The 23,700-nt window shown below is 39.8% G+C and overlaps 2 protein-coding genes across 3 annotated transcripts in view; one reads left to right on the plus strand and one right to left on the minus strand.

Annotated features, from left to right (window-relative positions):
* COTL1 (coactosin like F-actin binding protein 1) overlaps positions 1-12,427 on the minus strand; it is a 60,850-nt gene extending 48,423 nt beyond the window's left edge. The window contains exons 1-2 of one of the 2 annotated variants that reach the window (XM_001365279.4): positions 12,018-12,427; positions 11,547-11,629 (exon numbers count right to left, since the gene is read on the minus strand). In XM_001365279.4, the coding sequence (XP_001365316.1) occupies positions 11,547-11,629; positions 12,018-12,094 (160 nt within the window). In that variant the 5' untranslated portion in view covers positions 12,095-12,427. The remainder of the gene's footprint in view (positions 1-11,546; positions 11,630-12,017) is intronic. The other variant, XM_056810336.1, reaches the window with a different exon arrangement.
* The window catches only part of KLHL36 (kelch like family member 36), a 65,276-nt gene continuing 48,394 nt past the window's right edge, over positions 6,819-23,700 (plus strand). The window contains exons 1-2 of the mRNA XM_056810329.1: positions 6,819-6,909; positions 9,013-9,112. The gene's annotated coding sequence lies outside the window, so the exon portion shown is untranslated. The remainder of the gene's footprint in view (positions 6,910-9,012; positions 9,113-23,700) is intronic.

Consider the following 23,700-nt stretch of genomic DNA (forward strand, 5'->3'; position numbering starts at 1 on the left):
ATATCTGTGGTAGCATAAGAAAAAAACCTGTTGATATGATATAATACCATACATGTATTTTATTCATTTCTGAGTTGTCTACTGGCCTTCACATGTCATTTGTGGCTTCAGCGAAACTTCCCCCAAATTACCAATTAATTTCTTATGCCAACCCTGAAGGTAACGAAACCATGTTGGGTAAAGTTGGTGGAAAGTTGAGCTGTGGAAAGGAATACCGGCACGGTTCTAATCCCAGCCGTGTAATCTACAGCTCTGCTGTAGCCTCTGGGACCTTCCTTTATCTGATCTTGGTTTCCTTATCTGGAAATGATGTTAAAATGGTCTTTTTTTAAACCCTCACCTTCCATCTTAGAATCAATACTGTGTATTAGTTCCAATGGAGAAGAGCAGCAAGAACTAGGCGATGGAAGTGAAGGGACTTGCCCAGTCTCATGGGACATATAGGAAATGCCTGAAGCCAAATTTGAATCGAGGACCTCCCAGGTCTAGGCCTGGCTCTCAATTCACTGAGCCATCTAACTGCCCCCCTATAAATGACTTAAAAGTTCCTACTAGGTCTTCCCTTGATAGGATGGGTCAATGGGAATGGTTACCCAGTCAACTCATACTTTATGCCTATGGCATAGAGCAGTGGTTTTCAAAGTGGATGACCAAATCATAGTTCTAGAGGACCAATGACTGACAGGTAAAAGACCTGGTAGGCGGCAGCTAGGTAGCTCAGTGGATTGAGAACCAGGCCTACAGATGGGAGGTCCTGGGTTCAAATCTGGCTGCAGACACTTCCTAGTTGTGTGACCCTGGACAAGTCACTTGACCCCATTGCCTAGCCCTTACCACTCTTCTGCCTTGAAACCATGAAATACACAGTATTAATTCCAAGATAGAAGGTCAGGGTTAAAAAAAAAAAGACTTGGTATACATACACACACACATAAATGTGCATATATGTATATAATATATGCTACATAAATACAAAAATTATATATATTATTCACATATACATATGTATGTACATGATGCACATGTATGTACATATTGCATCTATCCATATCTACATATAGATATCCCACAGGTTATGGCCAATTTGGAAATGTTTTGCTCAGCTGCATATTTGTTATAAGGGTTTTGTTTTGTGTTTTCCTTTTTTTTCCCTAAAAAGGTGGGGAGAATCAGAAGGGCAGAAAATAGATTTGTATTAGCTGAAAAAAAAATTTTAAGTGGGTGCTCAGCTGTCATGATGACCCCAGAGGGAGTGTGGTGAAGGGTAAGAGATCAATTGTATCTCCTCTCCCAGAGATAGTCAATCCTAGGGCTTGTCTCTAACAAAAGCATCCCTAGCTTCAGTTATCAAAGCCTCCAACATTCCAGGCCTCCAACTAGCCTCAGTGCAAGCTCCAAGCCCTCCCTGTTCTGAGCTCCGGATCCATCCCTGGGAGGGTGTCTGGAGGGGCTCTAACCTAATTCCTCCCAGCATACCAGGAAAAAAAGTAAATTTACTGATGGGGGAGTATGCTCAAAAAAGTTTGGAAATCATCAGTAGAGGGTACCATTCTAGTTTCAGTCCTGCTTCTAAATCTCCCACAAGTCACCTCACCTCTCTGAGTTTCAGGATCTTCCTCTATAGAATGGTAGGGAAGCAGAGATTGTTGGTCTAGATGAACTCTAAGATCTCTTTGAATTCTAATGATCTAATTCTATTAAAAGCAATAACAAAACTTGGAAGAAGTTCACTAGCCTGGGCTCTGACCATCTCAGGATTCCCTGGGCATGGGCAAAGATTACATGAAGGAGGATGGATGGTTGGTTGTTGTCCATCATGCTCTAAGAGTACCAACATGACATCACTGATGATATCTTTTGACTCCAGCATAAAATGAATTAAAGTGAGGCAGAATTAGGTGGCTCAGTAGCTTGAGAGCCAGGCTAGAGATGGGAGGTCTTGGGTTCAAATTTAGCCTCAGACACTTTCTAGCTGTGTGACCTTGGGCAAGTCACTCAACCCCCACTGCCTAGCCCTTAACACTCTTTTACTTTAGAACCAATACACAATACAGAATTTTTTTAATGAAGCAGGATTGCACCAAGTCATCAGCGTCACCCTCTCGTCCAGAGTCACTGAAGTCCGGTGAAAAAGGCAAAAAGTCAAGATGACTGGGGATGGCCCAGGATACAGTGGATACAGTTGGCATCTTCAGTGCCTAGCCAGGCACAGAGCTCTCTACAACCCCTGCTTCTGCCACCTTCAGGGCTGTTGAAACATTGTTCTCATCTGCCCCTTCTGCCAAAGAGGTCTCCTCAAGGCTTTAGATAGACACACACACACACACACACACACCCCACCTAACTCGCCAATGGGTCAGGAGGCTTGTCAGTTATTCCCAACCTCATTTAGTCCACCTGCCAAGACAGTTTACAGAGGTGTGGCCACCATATACCCTGAAGCTTCTTGCAACCTTTTTTTCCTTCCCTATCTGAGATTACCTCCATCCTAGCCTGTCTGCAGCTTGTTGTATATAGCTGTACCCAGCTCTCACCTGTGACTGAGGGCAGATAGGAAAGAAAAATGCCCTTTTGGAGAAAGAAGGGCTCCCAAATTTAATAATGTCTATGATTAATATAGAGTTTCAGGTTTGTAAAGCACTTTGCAAATATCTCTTTTGATCTTCGCAACAACAACCCTGGGAGGTGGGAGGTAGTATTATCATCCCCATTTTACAGAAGAAGAAATTGAGGCAAACAGAGTTCAAAGTGACTTGCCCAAGGTCACACAGCTAGGAAGTATCTGAGGCCACATTTGAACCCAGGACCTCCTGTCTCCAAATCTGGCTCTTTATCCACTGTGCTATCTAGCTCTCATTTTACAAAATAGGAAACCAAGGCTCCTAGAGGCATGCCCATGATGACACACGTAGTTAACATCAGATGCAGGATTGCAGAGAGAGGGAATTATTTGTCCAAAGTTGTACATGTTAATTATTCATTAGTAGTTAATTTAGGACTAGATCCCAAGTCTCTTGACTCCTAGTTATAGGATTGTAAGAGAATAGAATGCTGAACCTGAGATCCTTCAGCTCTGAGCCCCGATTCTCTGTTTCTTTAACTGTAAAATAGAGATAATACCTAAGTGCCTACCTCACAGGATTACTATGAGGAATAATTGAGAGAGCAGATGTAAAGTGTCTTGTAGACCTTAAATCATCATATAAGCATGTACGGCAGCTAGCAAACCATGAGCCAAAGGAAAAACTGAATGATATCCAAGATAATCTTTCAAATGCTAGGAAGTACCCACTACATTTGAGAAAGATTTCCCTCGAAAACATTTCACTTTTTTTTTTAAGTTTGATCACTTAAAAGGTCAGGCAACTAGAAAATTCTAGAAAAGTCACATATCTAATTCCAACGGCATCAGATAAATAAGGTATTCCTGTAATTAAAGACCTAAGAGGGGCCCCAAACTCCTGGGCCTTATGCCAAAGTAAGTCTTCCAAAAAGGTGGACTTAAAGATAGGCAAAACAGTCATTACGTGTGTGTGTGCATGTGCACGTGACAGAGACAGAAAGGGAAGGACGGAGAGACAGACAGAGGCAGAGAGAGAGGGAGAGAGACAGAAAAAGACAGAGACAGAGATACAGAGAAACAGAGACAGAGAGTCAGAGACAGACAGAGAGACAGAGATAGACAGAGACAGAGAAACAGAGACACAGAGAAAGAGAAAGACAGAGAGACAGAGAGAGGGGGACAGGGAGGGAGGGAAGGAAAGAGGGAGGGAGGGAGGGAAAGAAGGAGAGTAAGGACTTGATTGGACCTGTGATTTCGTTGACAAGGGGAACTCCCCTTGAAGAAAAGTTCCTCTACCAGTGAAGGTGAGAACCTCAGCTGCAACTTAATAGTTTTAAGAGAGTTGCTTAGAGCAGGGAGAGGTTAAGTAACTTGCCCAAAGTCACATAGCCGGTGTGTCAGAGGTAGAACCAGAACCTAGATCTTCCTTGACTTCAAGACCATCTTTCTATAAGATATGATGCAATGCCACTGGAAGGATGGATGGATGGATGGATGGATGGATGGATGGATGGATGGATGATGGATGGATGGATGGATGGACAGACAGATCCTGACTTGACAGATGAAGAGAAAGATAAAACAGATTAGAAATAGATGGATAGACAGATTAGATAAATAAATAAATAGATAGCTGATGGATGGGTGGACAAATAGATGAATAGTTTAGATGGAGGCAGACTAGAAAGATGAATAGACATATTAGAGAGATGGAACAGACTAGGTAGGTAGGTAGATAGATAGACAAAAAGATGAGTAGATAGATGAATAGATAGATTATACAGTCTAGAGAGATGGATAATGACTAGACAGATGAATATATTAAAGAGAGATGGGTAGATTAGATAGATAGATAGATAGATAGATAGATAGATAGATAGATAGATAGATGGGCATCTAGGGAGACTGATAGTGGGACAGACAGACATATAGAGAAACTGATGGAGATAGATAGATAGATAGATAGATAGATAGATAGATAGATAGATAGATAGATAGATGAATAGATGATTCACTATGACATAGAGCTGAGTTCTCAAAGGGTAGGAGTCAAAGCTCTAGAAGATTCTGCCAAGACAACAAAGCTGAGGGTAAAGGTCTGAATGAACTATTTGTCATTTGAAGACCAGCCTAGTTAAGTACTGATGATTCTTTAGCAGAGATTAGTCACAGGGTAGATTTTTTTGGTCCAACCATTTTAGATATAGATTGAAAAGTCACAGAAATGAAGTTATTGAGCCTTGAAATATGGAAATGAAATATAGAAATAAATAGGGATAGTAGAAAGAACATTGGTTTTAGAATCAGAAAGACTAGATTTGAATCCAAATCCTGTTAACTAGGCAGTTAGGTGGGGCAATGGATAGAGCACTGGACCTGGAATCAGGAGACCTGAGTTCAAATCCAGCCTAGCATACTCCTTTGTCATGTGACCTTGGGCACAAGTCACCTCTCTTGGTTTCCTGAATTGTTCAATTAGAGGAACTACATCTCAGAATGTGTGAGGATGAAATGAGATAATTTGCATAGTACTTAGCACAAGGACCGGCATGTTGAGGTACTAGATAAATGGTAGCTATTAGTATTGCTACTTTCACTCACTTTCTTTCTCCTGGCCCTGTTTCCTTAGCCACATATAATAAGCAGGTAGGACTAAGAGTCCTCTAAGGTCCACTCCATTTCTAAATTTGGTGAAGCCTACCTAGTCCTTCATTCCAGTAAGCTCAACCCTTTCAACCAGCAACTTTCATTCCCAGAAGCTCAACCAACCTCGACACAGGTCCAATCCTAAGTGTAAGATGGCGCATGGGAAGACAAATGTCACAAATCCCATGTATGAGATGAGTGACTTTATCCTCAGACACCAGGAAAGTTTACCTAGACCAGTGAGCCAGTGAGAAATGCCATGAAGTAATTATGTTTTTTCCCTCAGAAAGCATATATTTAGCATACATAAATGCAGCAGGTAATGGCTCATTCAAGAAATTGAATGTGATGACTAGATTCTGAAATGTTTAGCACAGTACCTGGCAAATAGGTGCTCTATAAATGCTAACTACTGTCAGCAGCAGCAGCATTATTATTTCTCTCTCTCTCTCTCTCTCTCTCTCTCTCTCTCTCTCTCTCTCTCTCTCTCTCTCTCTCTCTCTCTCTCTTCTCTCTCTCTCTCTCTTCCTGTTTAACCTTCTATATGTTTATCCAACAAATATTTATGATGACGAATCTAATGCACATTGGTGGAGTTTAGATTCAGTACAAACACTTTGAAAAATAGTTTTGGATGACACAAATAAAAGAACTAAAACATCCATACCATTTGATCTAGAAATTCTACTGCTAGGCTTATACATCAAAGGAGTCAATGCTAAGAAGAAGGGTCCATATATACCAAAATATTTAAAAAGATATTTGTGATAGCAAAGAATTGGAAACAAAGTTGGTGTCCATGGATAAAGAAATGGCTAAAGTAAATATAATCCATGAATGTAAGAGAATGTTACTATGCTATAAGAAATAATGAACGTGATGAATACAGAGAAGTCTAAAAAGATTTACATGAACAGATTCAGAATGAAATAAATGGAGCCAAGAAAACAATATATGCAATGATTTGTAGCAAAGTCAAGTGAAAGAACAACCATAAACATTCAACAGTAAACATATTACAAAACTATAAAGACCAAGCGAAGCTCCAAAGAAAAAAGATGAGAAGATATCCCACCCTACTCCTTTGCAGAGGTGGGAGATTCATGGATGTGGCCCACTGCCCATTTTTCCCGACTTTTGGGATACACGGAACAATTTGCTTATTTTTTTTTCTTTAAAAATATTATTTGTTATATGAGATGGCTCTCTAAGAAGGGGAAGGACGCTGAGAAATTTGAGTGATTAAAAAAAAGACATCAATTTTTAAAAAGTGCTTATTTTATTCATTGTACTGGGAATGTAAAGACAAAGTGAAAAATCAGTCCCTGTTCCCAAGGGGTTTATTGTCTTCTCCTGGTGGGGGAGGGCTGGTACAAGATGTATCTCAACTGAGCCAATTTTATTCATTGTCTTATGTTATCATTCTGTGTGGTACAGACTAATGAGCACAAGTCTGGGTTTTTATCTTGACTATCACTAGGTAACTAGGTAACCAACCTCTCTCTAGGGCTCAGTTTCTTACCCTGTAAAATTAAGAGATTACCCAGGATGATCTCTAAGGCCCTTTTCCAGCTCTAACATTCTATATTCTAAGATTCCTTCCAGTTCCAAATTCTATGACTGTGATGCTACCAGCTTATCTTCAATAGGTCTTGAAAAGGAAAGCATCGGACTATGAGACCTGTGTGTCTTGACCTCAGGTATTTTAAATTTTTCTTCTTAAATCAGACCAACAAAGTAAAATGTAACCAATCTAGCAGATGATTCACCTAGACTTCTGAAAAAGAAAGAAATCCTAGATAAGTTAAAAAAAAAAAAACAGAAAGATACTAGACCTTCTGGGTCTGTTTCCTCTTTTGTGAAGGAAAAGGGTGGGGTGAACCAGAGACTTGGTAAAATCCCTTCTTGGTCTAAAGCTACAATCCAGTACTCTCCCATGATAAAAAGAGGGTAGGGTAGTGATTGGCCTCAAAGTCAAGACTACTCCATATGATTGGGGTGACTATGGGCAAGTCATTTCACCTTCTGATACACCCAAACAACTCTCTAAAATCATATATTATTGAGAGTTGCCTATTGGAGTTGGGGGAGGAAATAACCATGCCAAGGAGAATCCCCACAATGATTCAGTTATAAGTCTGGTTAGAAAGGGGGAAAAAAAAGGAAAAAATCAGAAACCAACCTACATAATACTGAAATCAGATTTTGACCTTCTCCCTGGCATTCATCCCAGATCTTATTACTTCAAGGTGTGTGTTGATAATATTCATTGAAAACTGATAAAATATCTACCAGGTACTATGCAGTGAAAAGCTTATGATCATTCCTCCCTCCCCAAGGATATTTATATTCTTAAAGGTATCTTAGAGGACTAATAAGCCTGGGATGACTAGGTAGTTCAGGTGGATAGGTTGATTTTTCTCTGACCAGATAAAGTACAAGTCTTGGAGTTAGAAAGACTTGGGTTCAAATTTGCCCTGACACTTCTTGGCTGTATGTCCCTGGACAAATCACTTAATCCCAATTGCCCAGCCCATGTCACACCTGTCTTAGAATTGACACTAATATAGAAGCTAAAGGTTATTTTAAAAGAGAAGATGACTAATAAGCCTTTGAAACCCCAAGAAATGTCTCTAAATGTTGAGATTTCAGGCAGGACCAGTAGGGCAAAGTATGCTTTGACTTTGGAGGAGTGGCAGAGAGAGGAAGGAAGTTGCTTGCTTCTATTATTCTATGGTTTAATCTTGCTGCTGCTTATACTGACCAGCGGAGTTCAGTTATTAAGTCTATAGGAGATAAGAACAGTGCCCTTTGAAATTCTCTAGTAATGTTTCCCCAAACTAATTATAAACCATATCCAAGTAAGAGGCAGCATGTCATGGTGACAAGAGAGCAGTCTGAAAACCAGGAAGCCCTTGCTTTAATGCATACCTCTAATACATCTTGCCTTTGTGATCTTGGTCCAGTCACTGAACCCCTAACTATTCTAGACTCAAATTAAAACAGGGACGATTAAAAAGTGCATAAAGATCCCTTGAGATCTTCATAATTACTTCAATTTTGGTTTTTAATCTTTACTTTTCTGTCTTAGTAACAATTCTAAGGCAGAAGGGCAAGCAAACGCTTGGCAAATGGGGTTAAGTGACTTGCCTGGGTTTATACAATTAGGCAATTATCTGAGGTCAAATTTGAATCCAGATCCTCCCAATTCCAGGCCTCATGCTCTTCCACTGTGCTCCCTAGCTATCCCAATGACTTAGTTTTAAAATGTGGCATTGTCTATATTTTATTAAATCATTTTTTGTTAAGTGTTTCTCAATTACATTTGAATCTGGTTGGGCTTCCCCTCCCCATCCCAGGAAAGTGAGGGGGCCCAACCTTCTAAGACTAAGACTTTATCTTGCAGTTGATAGAGAATCTATTTCCAGCCTCCATGTCAGCACCTCTTTTTTAAAAAGAGATAAATAAATAAATGATTTGTTGGTTCTTATTTTTATGATTTGAGAGGTATCGGAGATTTATGCTGATTTTCTAGGACCAGACAAATATGTCCTAAAACCTTTTTCATTTTCAAACTATTAGAGTATAGTTTTAAACCCTTATTCCCACCCCCAAGGATTAAAAAAACCCTTTGGCTCTTGCAAGGTTTGGTTGCCTAGGGTATTGTTATTCTGAGTTTTACTATTAGACTATTTCCAAATGTGTTGCAGAAAAATGCTAGTTCATGTTGACTGAATGGAACATTCAATTCATTCCACTAACCAAAGTCCCTCTGTTTGCCTTTCTTCTATTTTCTTCCCCAGGAATATTGATTTCGTCCCCTTGTAATGATCTGCCCCCCCATTACAAGTCTTCAGGAGTTGAATTCTGGTCAGGGAATGGTAGCAAATTCACATCACAAAGGTATGTCCCAAGAGGAGGGAGAGAACAGTTGCTATGTGGTTTCTGACTTGGTGGAAGAGCTCAAAAATAACCCCCTCTGACAGAAATGCAGGTTTTTCCATCTGTGTAATTGCAGGTTTTCTGGTCTATTTCATAACCAAAGCTTCAGTTCCTACTTTAGGATATCTTGGAAAGAGGAAGAAGCAGATGATGTGGGTTCAAGCCCAGGCTCCACCTTTTAGTCCCTGTGAAACCTTGGGCAAATTACATTCCCTGAGCCTTGACTTCCCCATCTGTAAAATAGAGCTCATGCCAGCATCATCTATCCTCCTCTGGGTACAGAAGGTTAAACGGAGTCAAAGTGAGTACCTTCTAGTTACAAATACTACAATGATATTATTATACTTGACTGTGAAACCTGCCAGGAAGAGACTCCCAGAGTTTGTAAGTGGCTGACAATTCATCAAGGACCATGTGGAGGCTTCTCAACCTCTGATAAAGCTGTCACATAACATTGTGTCACACAGATTAACTAGGGTAAATCCAAACACTGCCCATGGGGGGGGGGGGGGACTAGAGAGCCTTAAGGATATCTGAGTGAGGGGAAGCCATAACACATGCTTTGCATTAGGGTAACAGATGGTTTAGGGAGCAAAAGCAGACCCTTTCTGAAGCAGATTGGGGTTTTTTGTTCTACTTGTCACTTGTAAGGCTCAGCAACAGCCTAGGAAACATTTTTAGCTCACAGCTCAGTGTTGCTCAGCACCACAGCCACAAACCTTAGTTAGCAAAAGGCCCTCCCCCTCAAAATGAAGAGGGGAGAGGGAGAAAAAGAAGGGATCTTCTGACAGCCAGTCCTGGAGAAAGAGTGCAAGGACTGAAAGTTTAATTAAATTTTTTTTAAGTGGTCCCCTTTCATCTATTGCTAAAGTCTCCCATTTGGCCAAGAGATTCAAGCTTACTACCGTTGCCTGCCACTAGTCCGGTTTAGAGTTTTACATTTTGTTTTATTGTTTTACTTTGTTTTCCTAAGGGACTGGTCCATGGCTGAACAGCTTTCAGATGAGCCCTATTTCCTAAGCTCGTGCATGAGCTCCCAAAGTTCAAGGGTGAGAAACGTGATCTTCAGAATGTGCTGGGCTGGCATATCCCCAAAATATGTCTGAGTTTACCTGTGATTTGCTAAACCCCCAAAGAAAGAAAAAGAATTGTCCCGTTCCACTTTGAGGCTAAATCCATTCCACCTGCTGCAAAGCTAACAAGTAGGTTTCAGATTCTGAATAGACGACTCCACCACTCTGGGAGAAACTAGACATATGTTCAGAAGCATAATCCCAGGAGACATTTCAGATGTGATTATAACACTTGGAAATCTCAAGGAACCGCAGTTTCACCATTGTCGATTCCCTCCAGGGATGCAACTCTTTCTAGTACATCCCTTCTCAGCAGGCAACAATTTGACTATGGGTCTCCTTAAGCTAAACTAAGGTTGCGCGGGGGGACGGGGGGGGGGGCCGGGGGGGGAGGGGGGGGGGAAGAGGGTGAAAACAGCCAATCCAGGAGGTTGTTGGGCCGAGCTCCCGGCCCTTCCTCAGAGGTAGGACCCGCCCCAAACTCAAGCCCCACTAGAATATCCCTTGGGAATGGAGGTCTGTCTGATTATAACAGCTCTAAGACCCCCCCCCCCCCCCCCAACCAACCACTCCAGGGCAGAAATATCGTTTGGCTCAATCTCACGTTTTAACTGATAACCAGCAAAGTCTTCACCGAGCAGAATTTAAAGGTATAGCAATCAATCAATTTAAAAATACTTATTAAGCCTCCTACGTGCCAGGTACTATTTTCTAAGTGCTAAGCAATGAAGATACAAAAGGAGGAGAAAGATTATCCCTGCACTCAAGGAAGGAGAGCAATCTAAAGGAGGAGGAACTGGGGGGAAACACCCCAATTTCACTCTCCTCTAAGGAATTTCCAAGTCCAAGGACTAGCAAGTTTTGAGTCTAGGGCTTTATAAATTATGAGTAATCAGCGGAGATATCACGAAATTACGTAATTTCTCTCAAGGCAGGAGTGGGGAAGATTTGTTTAAATGATGACTTGAACCAGATCCCTAAAGGAGTGAAAGACAATGGGACAGCCTTGCCTACTTACAAAAGTGACTCTGAGCTAGTCTGCAGTAACACGAACCCTGCGGATGCGGAGGAGAGGCTGCGCTGGGGTCGGGAGTCCTGAGTCAGGAGTCCTGAGTCAGTAGGTTCCCAAAAGGGTTCGGACCACTGCCTACAGGTTTAGAGCGTACAGTAAGAACATTCTGATCCAGTCCCTCCGGCCTCCAGCCCAGGGGTTCGGGTCAGGAAAATGGGCGCCTTCCGAGTTTGCACAAACAACTGACAGCACGCAGGCATAAATGCACTTGCTGGTGCGTGATCGAAACGCAGGGCTGGCGTGCGCTTACCTGTGCATTCCTGGATAAAGGACTGGTACTCGGTTCCCTGTTCTCCAGGCACAATGGTGGACCCGTTGTATTTAAAAGTCACCCTTCAGAACGACAGAAAGAAAACAATAACAAACATTTGGATCTGAATGGTGACAAGCTTCCAAGGGGCCATCAAAATCAAAGCGAAAACGGAATGTCGCCTTTAAAAAACGGTTTTAGGAGGGGAGATTTGAAAGGCGGTGTCTTTACCTAAACCCGTTTGCTACTCGAAAATGGTTCGGTTAAGCCAGCCACCCATCTTTCTGTCTAGCCCCGTTTTTATTGGGTGCAGAGCCTGGGACCAACTCACTACTTGGGAAATCAATTACAAGTTCACCTCCACCTAACGGGAGGAGGGTAGAGCCTCTGAGACTGAACTGCATTTTGTGCTGTTCGAGATCACTTGGGCAGAGGCAGATTGGGGAACCAGGCAAGTACGCCGAAGCTTACCAGATGACATTTGTGCTATCATCCCGTACGAGATTGTACGCCTCCCGGCAAGCTTCTTTGTCGATCTTTGTGGCCATCTCTTGTGACCAGAAATTGGATTCCAAAAAAGAGAGGAAAGTGCCAAGAGGGATGAACCAGCTGGGGAAGAGATAGGGGGGAAAAAACCCCAACGACCTGACAATCCGAGAGGGTGGGAGGGTCGCAGAACTCAGCGGCCGGAGCTTTATCAAGATCCCAAGAGGAGTGAGAGAGACTGATGCCAGCCAGAGTCTAGTGCTTTCAATCCCACGGTAGGAGCTAGCACTGCCCGCTGCCTACTGAATGAGCGCTTAAGGAGGTGCTTAACCCGCTCACTGCGGGTTCCCAGGGCGGCTCGACTTCCCTGCGCTGAGTTAAGTCTTTGTCTATTGGTCCCGAGTCAGCCAGCTTGCAGAGGGGAGGCCACAGCCTCTTTTCTGCGTTTTGGCCAATCAGAATGAAAAGCATTTGGAGAGACACCCCTATCCAGGACCGAAGAATGGTTTTACCTCACCACCCCCACCCCCCCACCTTCTCCTTTGGCTCCTATTCCTTTCTCCTTCTCCTCTTTTGATTCTGCCCTGCTGCAAGGCATTACTGGGATTTCTGTGTTAAGTGATGTAACCGACTCGACCGAGGGAGAGCTGTAAATGCTAGTTCGGCACAGACCAAAATCCACTCGTTGGCTTCGTGATTTTTAATGAACATTCTCACTAGGAGCCAGCGAAAATAGGAAACCATGAATTCAATACACTATGTTCTTCTTAGAAGAGGATTTTAAGAACTGTCAGGGTTTTTTGAGAACGCCTAATCCAACCCTCTAATTTTACCGAAGGGGAAACTGAGTCTCTGAGCGATTTAGTGACTGGCCCAAGGTCGCGCAGGTAATCGATTCTATGAAGAAGAATTTTAAATGTTAGTTTGGAAACCACATTCAGTGTTTATTACAATGGAAAACCTCCTTGGAATTCCTTTGGAAGAAGAAAAGGATTCAGGAGGTTTTGAAAGTAGAAGTCCCTGGAGATAGCTAGCTATCCAGGCATTCTTCTGATATTTGGTCTGGAAAAAAAAATAACATACACCAGTCTACAAAACATTCATTAAATGTCCTTTTTGTACTTAACTGTGTGAGATAGTTGTGAGGCTATTAAAATAAGATATGATCTCCCTTTAGGGGGTTTGATGGTGGAAGATCACAGTGGAGAGAAGTTATAAAATCAGAGACCATGAAAACTGCCAGAAACCTTGAGGACAGCTAACTCAAAAGATACTCAATCTAGAACTGGAAGGTATCTTAGAGGTCATCGAGTCCAACCCGTTCATTTTACAAAGAAGGAAACAAAGAGGTTCCCTGACTTGACCAAAGTCAAGCAGTTGGTTAGTGGCCAAATTTAGGTCTCCTGAATGCTAATTTCAGCGTTGTTTCCAGTCACCCCTGACTTCACAGTTAACAAAATAAATTCAAGTTAATGTAAATTCTCCCTTCCACAAATCCCAAAAGATAATATAAAATAAGTCCAAAAGGGTTCAGAATTCCTGGGATGTTGGGGTAAGTATTGCATGATGAATAATATAATACATGGCATTTATTTATAGAGAATATATATATATATATACAGTTTTCAAAGCATTTTCAAATGTGTTATTTCATTTGATCACTGCACCAACTTCCAACAGATGTGTGATCTTAGTCAAGTAATTTCTTTAAGTCTCATTTTCCTGATCAGTAAAATAGACATAATGATGCTTGTTGTACTCCCTCTCTGGACTTTTTTTTTTTTAAGCTAAAGAAATAAAAATGTGAGATTTTTTTCCTCTTCTTTATTTCAATTGACAAGTACTAATTTTCTCTCCACACCTTTCCTATTTAATTTAAAACAGTTAAATTTTAATCTTTTAACTTAAAAGAAAAGCAAAAACCTAGTGGCAAATATTCATAGTTAATTTTTTTAAAAGTGAAATCTTATTTGATCCTTCCAGGAACCCTGTGAAGGAGGTAGGGGGTTTTCTATTTTATAAATGAAGAAGAGATTAAATGAGTTGACCAGGGTTATAGTTTATGGTGTCAGAATGGAGGATTAACAACCAGATCCCCACCACCCATTCAAATGTTTTACTCTCAGCAGAGTGGAAGGATCCAAATCATGGAATTTCCCAGTTGGCTAGAGACTAAGTGGCCATCTAGCTCAAAATATACCTAAATAAGAATCTCTCCCCCCAAAACACAACATACTCAACAGTGGGGGTCTGACAGTTCCTTGGAGAACCTTATGGAAAGAAAAGTTAATCTTTGTTAGCATATCCTGGACCTCTTTCAGTAGTATGGAAAAGTCCATGGACTCCTTTTCAGATTCATACTGTTATATGCATAAAATAAAAGATTTCAGATTATGAAGGAAACCAAGAGGGAAAAATTTTATGAAAATATCTCTTAAAAATTAAAAAAAACAAACTCATGGACCCCAGGTTTAGAACCCTTCTGTGAATGAATCTGAAATTTAGAATTGGAAGTTACCTTGAAGATCAATTAACCCCACTGCTTCATTTTATAGAAAAGGAAAGGAAGAACTAGATAAGTTACTTGACTTGTCCAAGGTCATACAGGTGGCAAAGATAAATCCTCTAGCTCCAAAGAAGGAAAAACAAGTTGAAACAGCCAGAACCTGATTAAGATCTTGAGTTTGGAGTGTGTGTGCTTTTTTTTATTTCCCCAGGCCAGTTACTCAAACCTTTCCCTAAAGTTTCTCCTTAGTGATGAATGATAGCAAAAGCCCTCTGAATTATTCTCTCCTAATTGTTGCTGACCGCCCCCTACTGGCCATAACTGGGAAAGCACTGGTTTTTAGACCAGCCCTCAGATTTGAAGCATCCATCTGTCTTTCCAGTATTAGAATTACAAGAAATTTAGGGACCATCAGGAGTACCAGTTCTTAAACATTTAATTTTGGTGTCATGAACCTCTTTGATATTGGTGAAGCCTATTCTTAGAAGTACTTAAATGCATAAAATAAAATACATATGACTGCAGAGGAATCATAATAATAGCTAGCACTTAGGTAGTACCTACTATGTGCCAACCATTGTACTCAATACTTTGCAGTTATTATTTCATTTAATCCTCACAACAATCCTGTGAGGTGGGGTCTTATTATTTTCCCCATGTTACAGTTTGAAAAAACTATAGCTAGGTATCTCAGTGGATTGAGAATCAGGTGTAGAGATAGGATGTCCTGGGTTCAAATTTGGCCTCAGACACTTCCTAGCTTTGTGACCCTGGGCAAACCCTCTGTCACAACTTTCATTGCCTAACCCTTACCACTCTTCTGCCTTGGAACCAATACACAGTATTAATTCTAAGATAGAAGTTAAGGAAAGAAAGAAAGAAAGAAAGAAAGAAAGAAAGAAAGAAAGAAAGAAAGAAAGAAAGAAAGAAAGAAAGAAAGAAAGAAAGAAAGAAAGAAAGAAAGAAAGAAAGAAAGAAAGAAAGAAAGAAAGAAAGAAAGGAGAGAAAGAGGAAGGAAGGAAGGAAGGAAGGAAGGAAGGAAGGAAGGAAGGAAGGAAGGAAGGAAGGAAGGAAGAAAGGAAGGAAGGAAGGCAAACAAATATAAAGTGGCTTGCCCAGTGGAACAAAGCAAGTAACTCTGAAGCTAGATTCGAAATCCAGTTGGTCTAACCCCAGACCCAGTATTTGATCCATTATTCCACCTAGCTGCCTACAAACCAATTATGTGAAAATAAAGTTGTTAAAATATTTTAATAAACAAGTTTATAGACCCAAGGTTAAGAACCTCTGCTCTAAAAATAATAATAATAATAAAATTTTAAAGGAACCTCTGCACTAATGCAAAGTGAAGTAAGCAGAATAAGGAGAATAATGTATATAGTAACAGAAATAGTATTTGATGATCAAGTGTGAAGGATTAAACTATTAGCAAAGCAAATTCCCAAGATATCCCCAAATATGATGATGAAAAATGCTATCCACAGCCAAAGAAGGAAGTGTTGGAGTTTGATCACAGATCAAAGTATGCCATCTTCCACTTCTTTTCCTATACAAGTTTTTTATTGTATGTGTGATATGTGTTTTTTGTCACGGCATGAACAATATGGAAATACATATTGCATAAAAGCACTAATATTACCTATATTCGATTTTTTACTGCCTCAAGAAAGCAGGGAAGGGAAAGAGGGAAACAACTTGAATCCTGAAATGTTAGTAAACAATTGTCAAAAATTGTTTCAAATGTAACAAAAAATGAACAAAAAAAGAACTCTGCTTTAGAAAAACACCAACATATACCAAAGGAATCATTTATTGCAACCCTTTTAAGGGAGACGATTCTCATCAGCAGGACTGACTAGACAAGTTATGGCATATGAATGTAATAGAATACTAATGTGTTTTAAGAAGTGGCAGAGATGGTAGTTTCAGAGAAACCTGGAAAGACTTGGATGAATTGATGCAAAATGAGATAGACAGAATCAGGAGAACAATTTCTACAAAAACAACAGCCCTACAAAAATCAACTCTGAAAGACTTAAAAATTCTGCTCAATATAACAACCAACCATAGTTCCAGAGAAACTTAATAAATATTTATCGACTGACTGGCTTCATAATTAAAAGACATGGTTTGAATCCTAGTTCTGCCGTTTATTACCTATCTTATGTCAATGAAGTAATTTCATTACTCTGTTATATACTCTGGGAAATAAGAGTTGACATGTAACCATTGAAAAATATTCTAAATTAATTAAGTAAATAAATAACAAAAAGAAAAAGAAAATAATAGTTGATCTAAATCATCTCTAAGGTCCTTCTCCTTCCAGATTTAAGACCTATTAATTTATAAAAAAGAATGGAAAGACTTACTGGGACCATATTATAGAAAGGCTTTGAATTCTAGACCACAGAGTTTGGATTTTCTTCTGGAATTATTTAAAGGAATCATTCCCAAATAATCATCATATTTGGACTGCATGTAGAGTTCCACTGTATTTATCTGCTAACTTTCTAAAACACATTAAGCCCTGTTGGTCCAGAAAATATGTAAGACTCTTAAAATGCTATCTTTAAAATAGGCAACTGCAAAACCCCTCTATAACATGTGCATGCATTAAAATGTATTAAGAATGCAAATTCCGAGTAAGCTCAATTAAACTTGTTAAAGGTGAATTCCTAGTTCTGAAACTCTTCGGTTTTGAGAAAACTTCCCACCTCAGATGAAATCAATGGTTATAGGTGGAGCATGACCTTGGCAGCACTTTGCATCCAGGTCAAAGGCATTTTGAAGCTGATACCCAATAGGCTTTAGGTATTAATAGAACACTATATTTGTGGACTCTCTGGAGTTGATAGCTCATACAAACATCAACACCATATTTCTGTGAAAAAAGATGTTAGAGGCAGGGCTTGAGAAAGAAATTTTCCAAGTCAGAGTGATAGCTTAGCTTACCTAGGCAAGTAGGATAGATGATTCCTATCCAATTTATATGGAGTGCCTGGATGCCTTTACCTAGGATAGTGGCCAATAAATACTTAATTGTGAACACAGATTCTAGGTTATTCATTGGTTTTTTGTGGAAGCCCTTACTTTCAGTCTTAGCAACAAATCTAAGCTAAAAGGGTAAGAGGTAGGCATTTGTGGTTAAGTGACTTGCTCAGAGTCATACAGCTAGGAAATGTCTGAGCCACATTTGAACCCAGGTCCTCCTGACTTTAGACCTGGTGCTCTATTCACTAAGTCACCTAGTTGTTCCTTTCCCATATTTTTTTAAAAGCATCACATTGGGTAATTTTATTTTCAATTTTGAGATGTCAATGCCATGAAGAAAATAATTTAAAATATTTATAAGTTCCATAATCAAATGATTTTTAATAGATATAGATTCCCTTAATAATAGCAATAGCCAACATTTATATAGTTCAAAAATCATTTGACCTTCATAGCAAGTCTGTCCCAATTATTGTCCTCATTTTAGAGATGGGAAAACTGAGTTTTAGGTAGGTGAAGTAGTTTGTTCAGGGACAAATGGAAAATATTGGGAGCCATATTAAAATCCACATCACACCTGACTCATCTGTTGTTTTTCCTTGTTAGAGCTAGAAGAGATTTTTAGAGATCCAGGCCAAACCCTATATTTAACAGAAAGATAAACCGAGGCTCTGAGAATTAGTGCTTTGTCTAAGTTCCCACAAATGGAAGCATCAGGGTCAAAATCAGATTGAAAATTATATTGTAGGGGCAAATCTTCTGGAGAAAACAGGAGCCCATATACTTCATCATTTTGGGTTCCAAGGAGGAAAATATCATCAAAGCATTTGAACAAGTCTTTCATTTTGTCCTTGTGAACAATATGGAAAAATGTGCCCTTGGTGATAGGGCAGTTGTTTGTAGCTGAATAATCAGACCCAAAGAGAATTCATACAGATAGTAATCCAGGCTCCTTGGCCCAGAGCTATCCAACATTTCATTAATGATTCAGATGAGGATGTGGATGGCAGATTTATCAAAGTTTCGTATACATTTGGGAGGGGAGCTAATGTGTTAGATGTCAGAGTCAGGATTTGAAAATATCTCTACTACGTAGAATAATTTCTAACAAGTTAATTGCAAATATAACAAGATGAAATTTAATAGAGACAAGTATAAATTTTAGAGTTGGGCACAAAAAAATCAGTTGTACAACTCCCAGACAGAGGCAGCTAAGTGACACGTTACATAAAGGACTTGAAATCAGGAAAACCAGAATTCAAATACTACCTCTTTTACTAACTTTGTGACCCTGGGCAAGTCACTCAACCTCAGGTCCTTCATCTGCGAAATGGTGAATAGCACCAACCTCTCAGGGTTGTTATCAGCATCAAATCAAACCTCATAGTTAAATTGCTTTGCAGACCTTAAAGCACCATGTAAATGCAAGCTACTAATATTAGTAATAATAATAACAATGAAAATGAATTTACTAAGCATTACTATATGTGAGACTCTGGTAAATGCTGGATTTAAAAATACAAGCAAACAGAACAAACCCTGCCCTCAAAGAAGTTCTATTCTAACAGGAAAAGACAACATAGAAATGGGAATGGTAATCAGAGTTCTTGGACAAATGACTACCATGTTCTTTCTGGAACCAGTACTATTTATTGAATTATTGTTCTCAAATTGGGAGGTGGAACCAAAGAATTTGGGAGTAGGCAGTGACCTAGGCTGCTATCTAGTCTAAATCTTAGACATTAGCAGGGCAGCTGGGTGGCTCAATGGATTGAGAACCAGGTCCAAAGATGGGAGGTCCTCCGTTCAAATCTAACCTCAGACACTTCCTTGCTGTGTGACCCTGGACAAGTCACTTGACCCCCATTGCTAAGCCCTTATCTCTCTTCTGTCTGGGAACAAATACACAGTCTTGATTCTAAGACAGAAGGCAAGAGAAAGAAAGAAAGAAAGAAAGAAAGAAAGAAAGAAAGAAAGAAAGAAAGAAAGAAAGAAAGAAAGAAAGAAAGAAAGAAAGAAAGAAAGAAAGAAAGAAAGAAAGAAAGAAAGAAAGAAAGAAAGAAAGAAAGAAAGAAAGAAAGAAAGAAAGAAAGAAAGAAAGAAAGAAAGAAAGAGAAAGAGAGAAAGAAAGAGAGAAGGAAGGATGGAAGGGAGAGAGAGAGAGAGAGAGAGAGAGAGAGAGAGAGAGAGAGAGAGAGAGAGAGAGAAATCTTAGATATTAGAACATAGTCAACAAATCATGGTTCATACTCTTCTCTAAAGGAAAACCCTGCCCCCAAACCCCAAGGTTGGGCAGGCTGCTTTAGACAAAGCTCTAGGTACTAGGAAATTTTTCCTGACAACAATCCACAACTGGCTTCTTTGTGACTTCTGCCCAGTATTCCCAGTCCTGCCATCTGGGAATAAACAAAATAAGTCTTATGTCTCCTCCAATGGCAGTCCTTCAAATACTTAAACCCAACTATATGTCCCCTGAGTCTTCTCCTTTTAAGTCAGATGAAATCAATAAGCATTTCTTAAGTAATTGCTATGCACCAGGCACTCTACTAAGTTTTGGAAATACAAATATAAGCAAAAAAGAAATCCAATCCTTCTAAAACTTTTATCTTCTTAGAATCAAGACTAAGTGTTGATTCTAGGACAGAAGAGTGGTAAAGGCTAGGCCATGAAGGTTAAATGACTTACTCAGGGTCACACAGGAAGTGTCTCAGGTCAAATTTGAACCTGGGTTCTTCCCAACTCCAGACCTGGCATGCTATCCACTGTGCCACCTAGCTGCTCTTCTATTTCAGTATTATTGCATTTGCAGATCTTTCCCCATCCTTCCTATTTTCTGCAATGCTTCAATTCCTAGAAATATTAATTTGTGAAAAAAAATGTCAAGGAAGTCAAATAGAAACAGCCTTGTGTGGTGAGAGTCACTCTGTGTCCTAAAGCCTTGGGGGCCAATCCTACTCCCTTTAGCACTCTTTACTCCTAAATCCAGGTTATTTATCTCTTGTTCTACCATGATAGGTCCTGATTGCCTTTGGTAACTCATAATCCATTCTCTAGAGATGGGATTTAAAAATAAGGAATAATCAACAGGATGATTTCAGAAAAACCTGGAAAGACTTACATGAATTGATACAAAATAAATCGAGCAGAACAGGAGAATATTGTACACAGTGACAGCAATATTGTACCATGATCAATTGTGAATGATTCAGCAGTACAATAACCCAAGACAACTCCAATGGACTGACTCAGTTTTTTTTTTAATTTGAAATTTTTTATTTAATTAATTAATTTATGATTTTTTTCCATGTTTACATGATTCATGTTCTTTCCCTCCCCTCCTTCCACCCCCCTCCCACAGCCTATGAGCAAATCCACTGGGTTTTACATGTGTCATTGATCAAGACCTATTTCTATATTATTAATATTTGCACCAGGGTGATTGTTTAGAGTCTACATCCCCAATCATGTCCCCATTGACCCATGTGATCAGGCAGTTGTTTTTCTTCTGTGTTTCTGCTCCCACAGTTCTTTCTCTGGATATGGATAGCATTCTTTCTCATAAGTCCCTTAGAATTGCCAATGAACTGACTCATAATGAAAAATGGTATCCATCTCCAGAGAAAGAACTAATGGAGTCTGAATGTAGACTGAAGCATAACATTTTTCATTTTATTTTCTTCTTGGCTTTGTTTCCTTTTGTGACAACTTTGAGACAGTGACAACTTTGGGACAGAAGGGCAATGGTGAGGCAAATGGGGTTAAGTGACTTGTCCAGGTGTAAAAATTAAAATTAATGTGCAATAATAAAAATATTATATTTTAAGAGATTTATTAATGATCGTTAGAAGTAAAGGAATAAAAAGGTAACAAAATTAAAAAACAAAACAAAACATGTGCCCATGGCTAATCAACCTGTTCAAAACCCCTGTGCTTACCACCACCAACTCAGGACAGGAAGCCAAAAAGTGTGAGACCTGGAACTCCCACTGAATTTATCCCTCTGTCTACAGGAAGTATGTAACCACAGGAAGTCAGTGGGCTCCTGGGAAATGCAGTTTTTAGGGTAACAGATTTCCAATTATACATTCCCCCTGAGATCCGTGGAAGACTGGTCTCTCCAATGGATCTTATAAACATAACCAACTTTTAAATTACAAGAATTTGGGGATAAAAGGGAAAAGAACAAAACCAATGATTGCTAGTCACATTGCCAAAAAGCCAATTGGGGGCAGTCCCCTTTGGCATAAGAGTATGCCTATAAAACAAATGCATTCAACTCCACAGAGTTCAAATCACCACATCCCAAAGTTCATTCTGGATCTTCTGATGCAGTGTGTTGTTTGTGCAGGCATCTTCATGGTACCTTCTCCAAACAGATTTCTGGATTTGGAGAGGTAGCATGTTTTTTATCCTAAAATTACTCTCAAAAGAATTTAAACTTTTCATTTTAGAATAATAATACACAGCATCACATAGCCAGGAAGTAGCTGAGGACAAATTTGAACCCAAGTCCTCTGAACTCCAGACCTGGTGCCCTATCCACTTTGCTACCTAGCTACCCCCAGAGGAAACTGAAGCTTGAGAGAGATTGAGTGATTTTTCCAAAGACTGATTTGTCTGAAGAAGAATTGAAACTTCTTGACTCTAAGTCCAAGTCCTCTAATCACTACACTAACTAGCTAACTCAGAATGTCTAAGACTATTTAAAGGATTTCCCAAACCACCAACACACAGCTTCCTTCCAAAGATTTTTAGAGATCCAGAGGGAGGAGCAGGGAGCCCAAAGCTGCATAGAATCAAAAAATGTATGTCACAGCAGAGGATCACATGTTCCCTGGTGTGTAGGGACAACTCAGACTCTGCCATTGTACTGTGAGGATTTTTCCTTTGCGTTTTTCTTGGTGGGAAGATATTCAGGAATAGAACTGCCAAAGTGCTGACCTACCCCATGGGAACTCCTGTCTCCTCCCAAAGATATTTCTGTCATCTTTCTCAAGGCCATTCTTCCTGCTGTGTTGCCTGAGTGTACTCTTCAGGAAAGCAGCTGCCTCCCTGCAGGAAGTCCCTCTGATAGATCCAGAAAGGAAACCATCATTTCCAGGAGTGCTGATTCAGTAGCCCTGGGGCAGGAATACTATGGACAAACAAATGTGTAGCCAAGGGAAAATAGAGTGTACAGAGCACTCCTGTCCCTTTCTCCTCTGAATTTTTATGAACCTTTGACATACGGTGTCTAAATAAGAGAAGAAAACCAATGTAATATGATGTTAGAGGATAAGATGGAGAGTCAAAAGGTTCTCCATCTTATCCTCTAACATCATGTTACATTACATTTCAGGTCTACTTTTAAACTGGGCAGCTAAGTAGTACAGTGCATAGAACACTGGGGCTGGAGTCAGGAAGCCTCATCTTCCTGAGTTCAAATCCAGCTTCAGACACTTAATAGCTGTGGGACCTTAGGTGGGTCCCTTAATTCTGTTTGCCTCAGTTTCTTCATCTGCAAAATGAGCTGAAGAATGAAGTGGCAAACCCCTCCAGTATCTCAAATGAGGTCATGAAGACATGATTGAGATCCCTTAATTCTGTTTGCCTCAGTTTCCTCATCTGCAAAATGAGTTGGAGAAGGAAATGGCAAGCCACTCCAGTATCTCAAATGAGGTCATGAAGACATGATTGAAATGGTATAAACTACATGATCTCAAGCCACTCCTTTCCCCTCCATTGTACCTTAGTTATCTCATCTGTAAAACAAGGAGAGGTCAATGCATTCTGCAAACTGTAAGGAGCTCAAATATTAGCTGTGCTAAAAGAATTTGAAAGCCTCTAGATGAAAAAATATCAAAAGGTCATAGATTTACAAGTGGAAGGAACCCCAGAGATATGGCACTATCACAATATGGTGGATGAGAGTGTTGGACCTAGAATTGGGAAGTCTTGGGTTTGAATCCTGCTTTAGCTACTTTGCAAGTCACTGGGATTTTCTGTTAAATGAGGGGATTGGAATTAATGATTGTCATCTCTTTCAGCCCTAAATCTATAATCACATGATCTAGTCCAGTATCATGTATTTAATGGATATGCTCTAGTTCCCGCTTTCTTCAGTGAAGACTGAATCCAAATGAATAGAAATTTCATATAAAGAAGTATTCTGTGACCTTGAGTAAGTTATTT

Source organism: Monodelphis domestica, chromosome 1 (genome assembly GCF_027887165.1).
Source record: "Monodelphis domestica isolate mMonDom1 chromosome 1, mMonDom1.pri, whole genome shotgun sequence".
Taxonomy (NCBI): Eukaryota; Metazoa; Chordata; class Mammalia; order Didelphimorphia; family Didelphidae; genus Monodelphis; species Monodelphis domestica.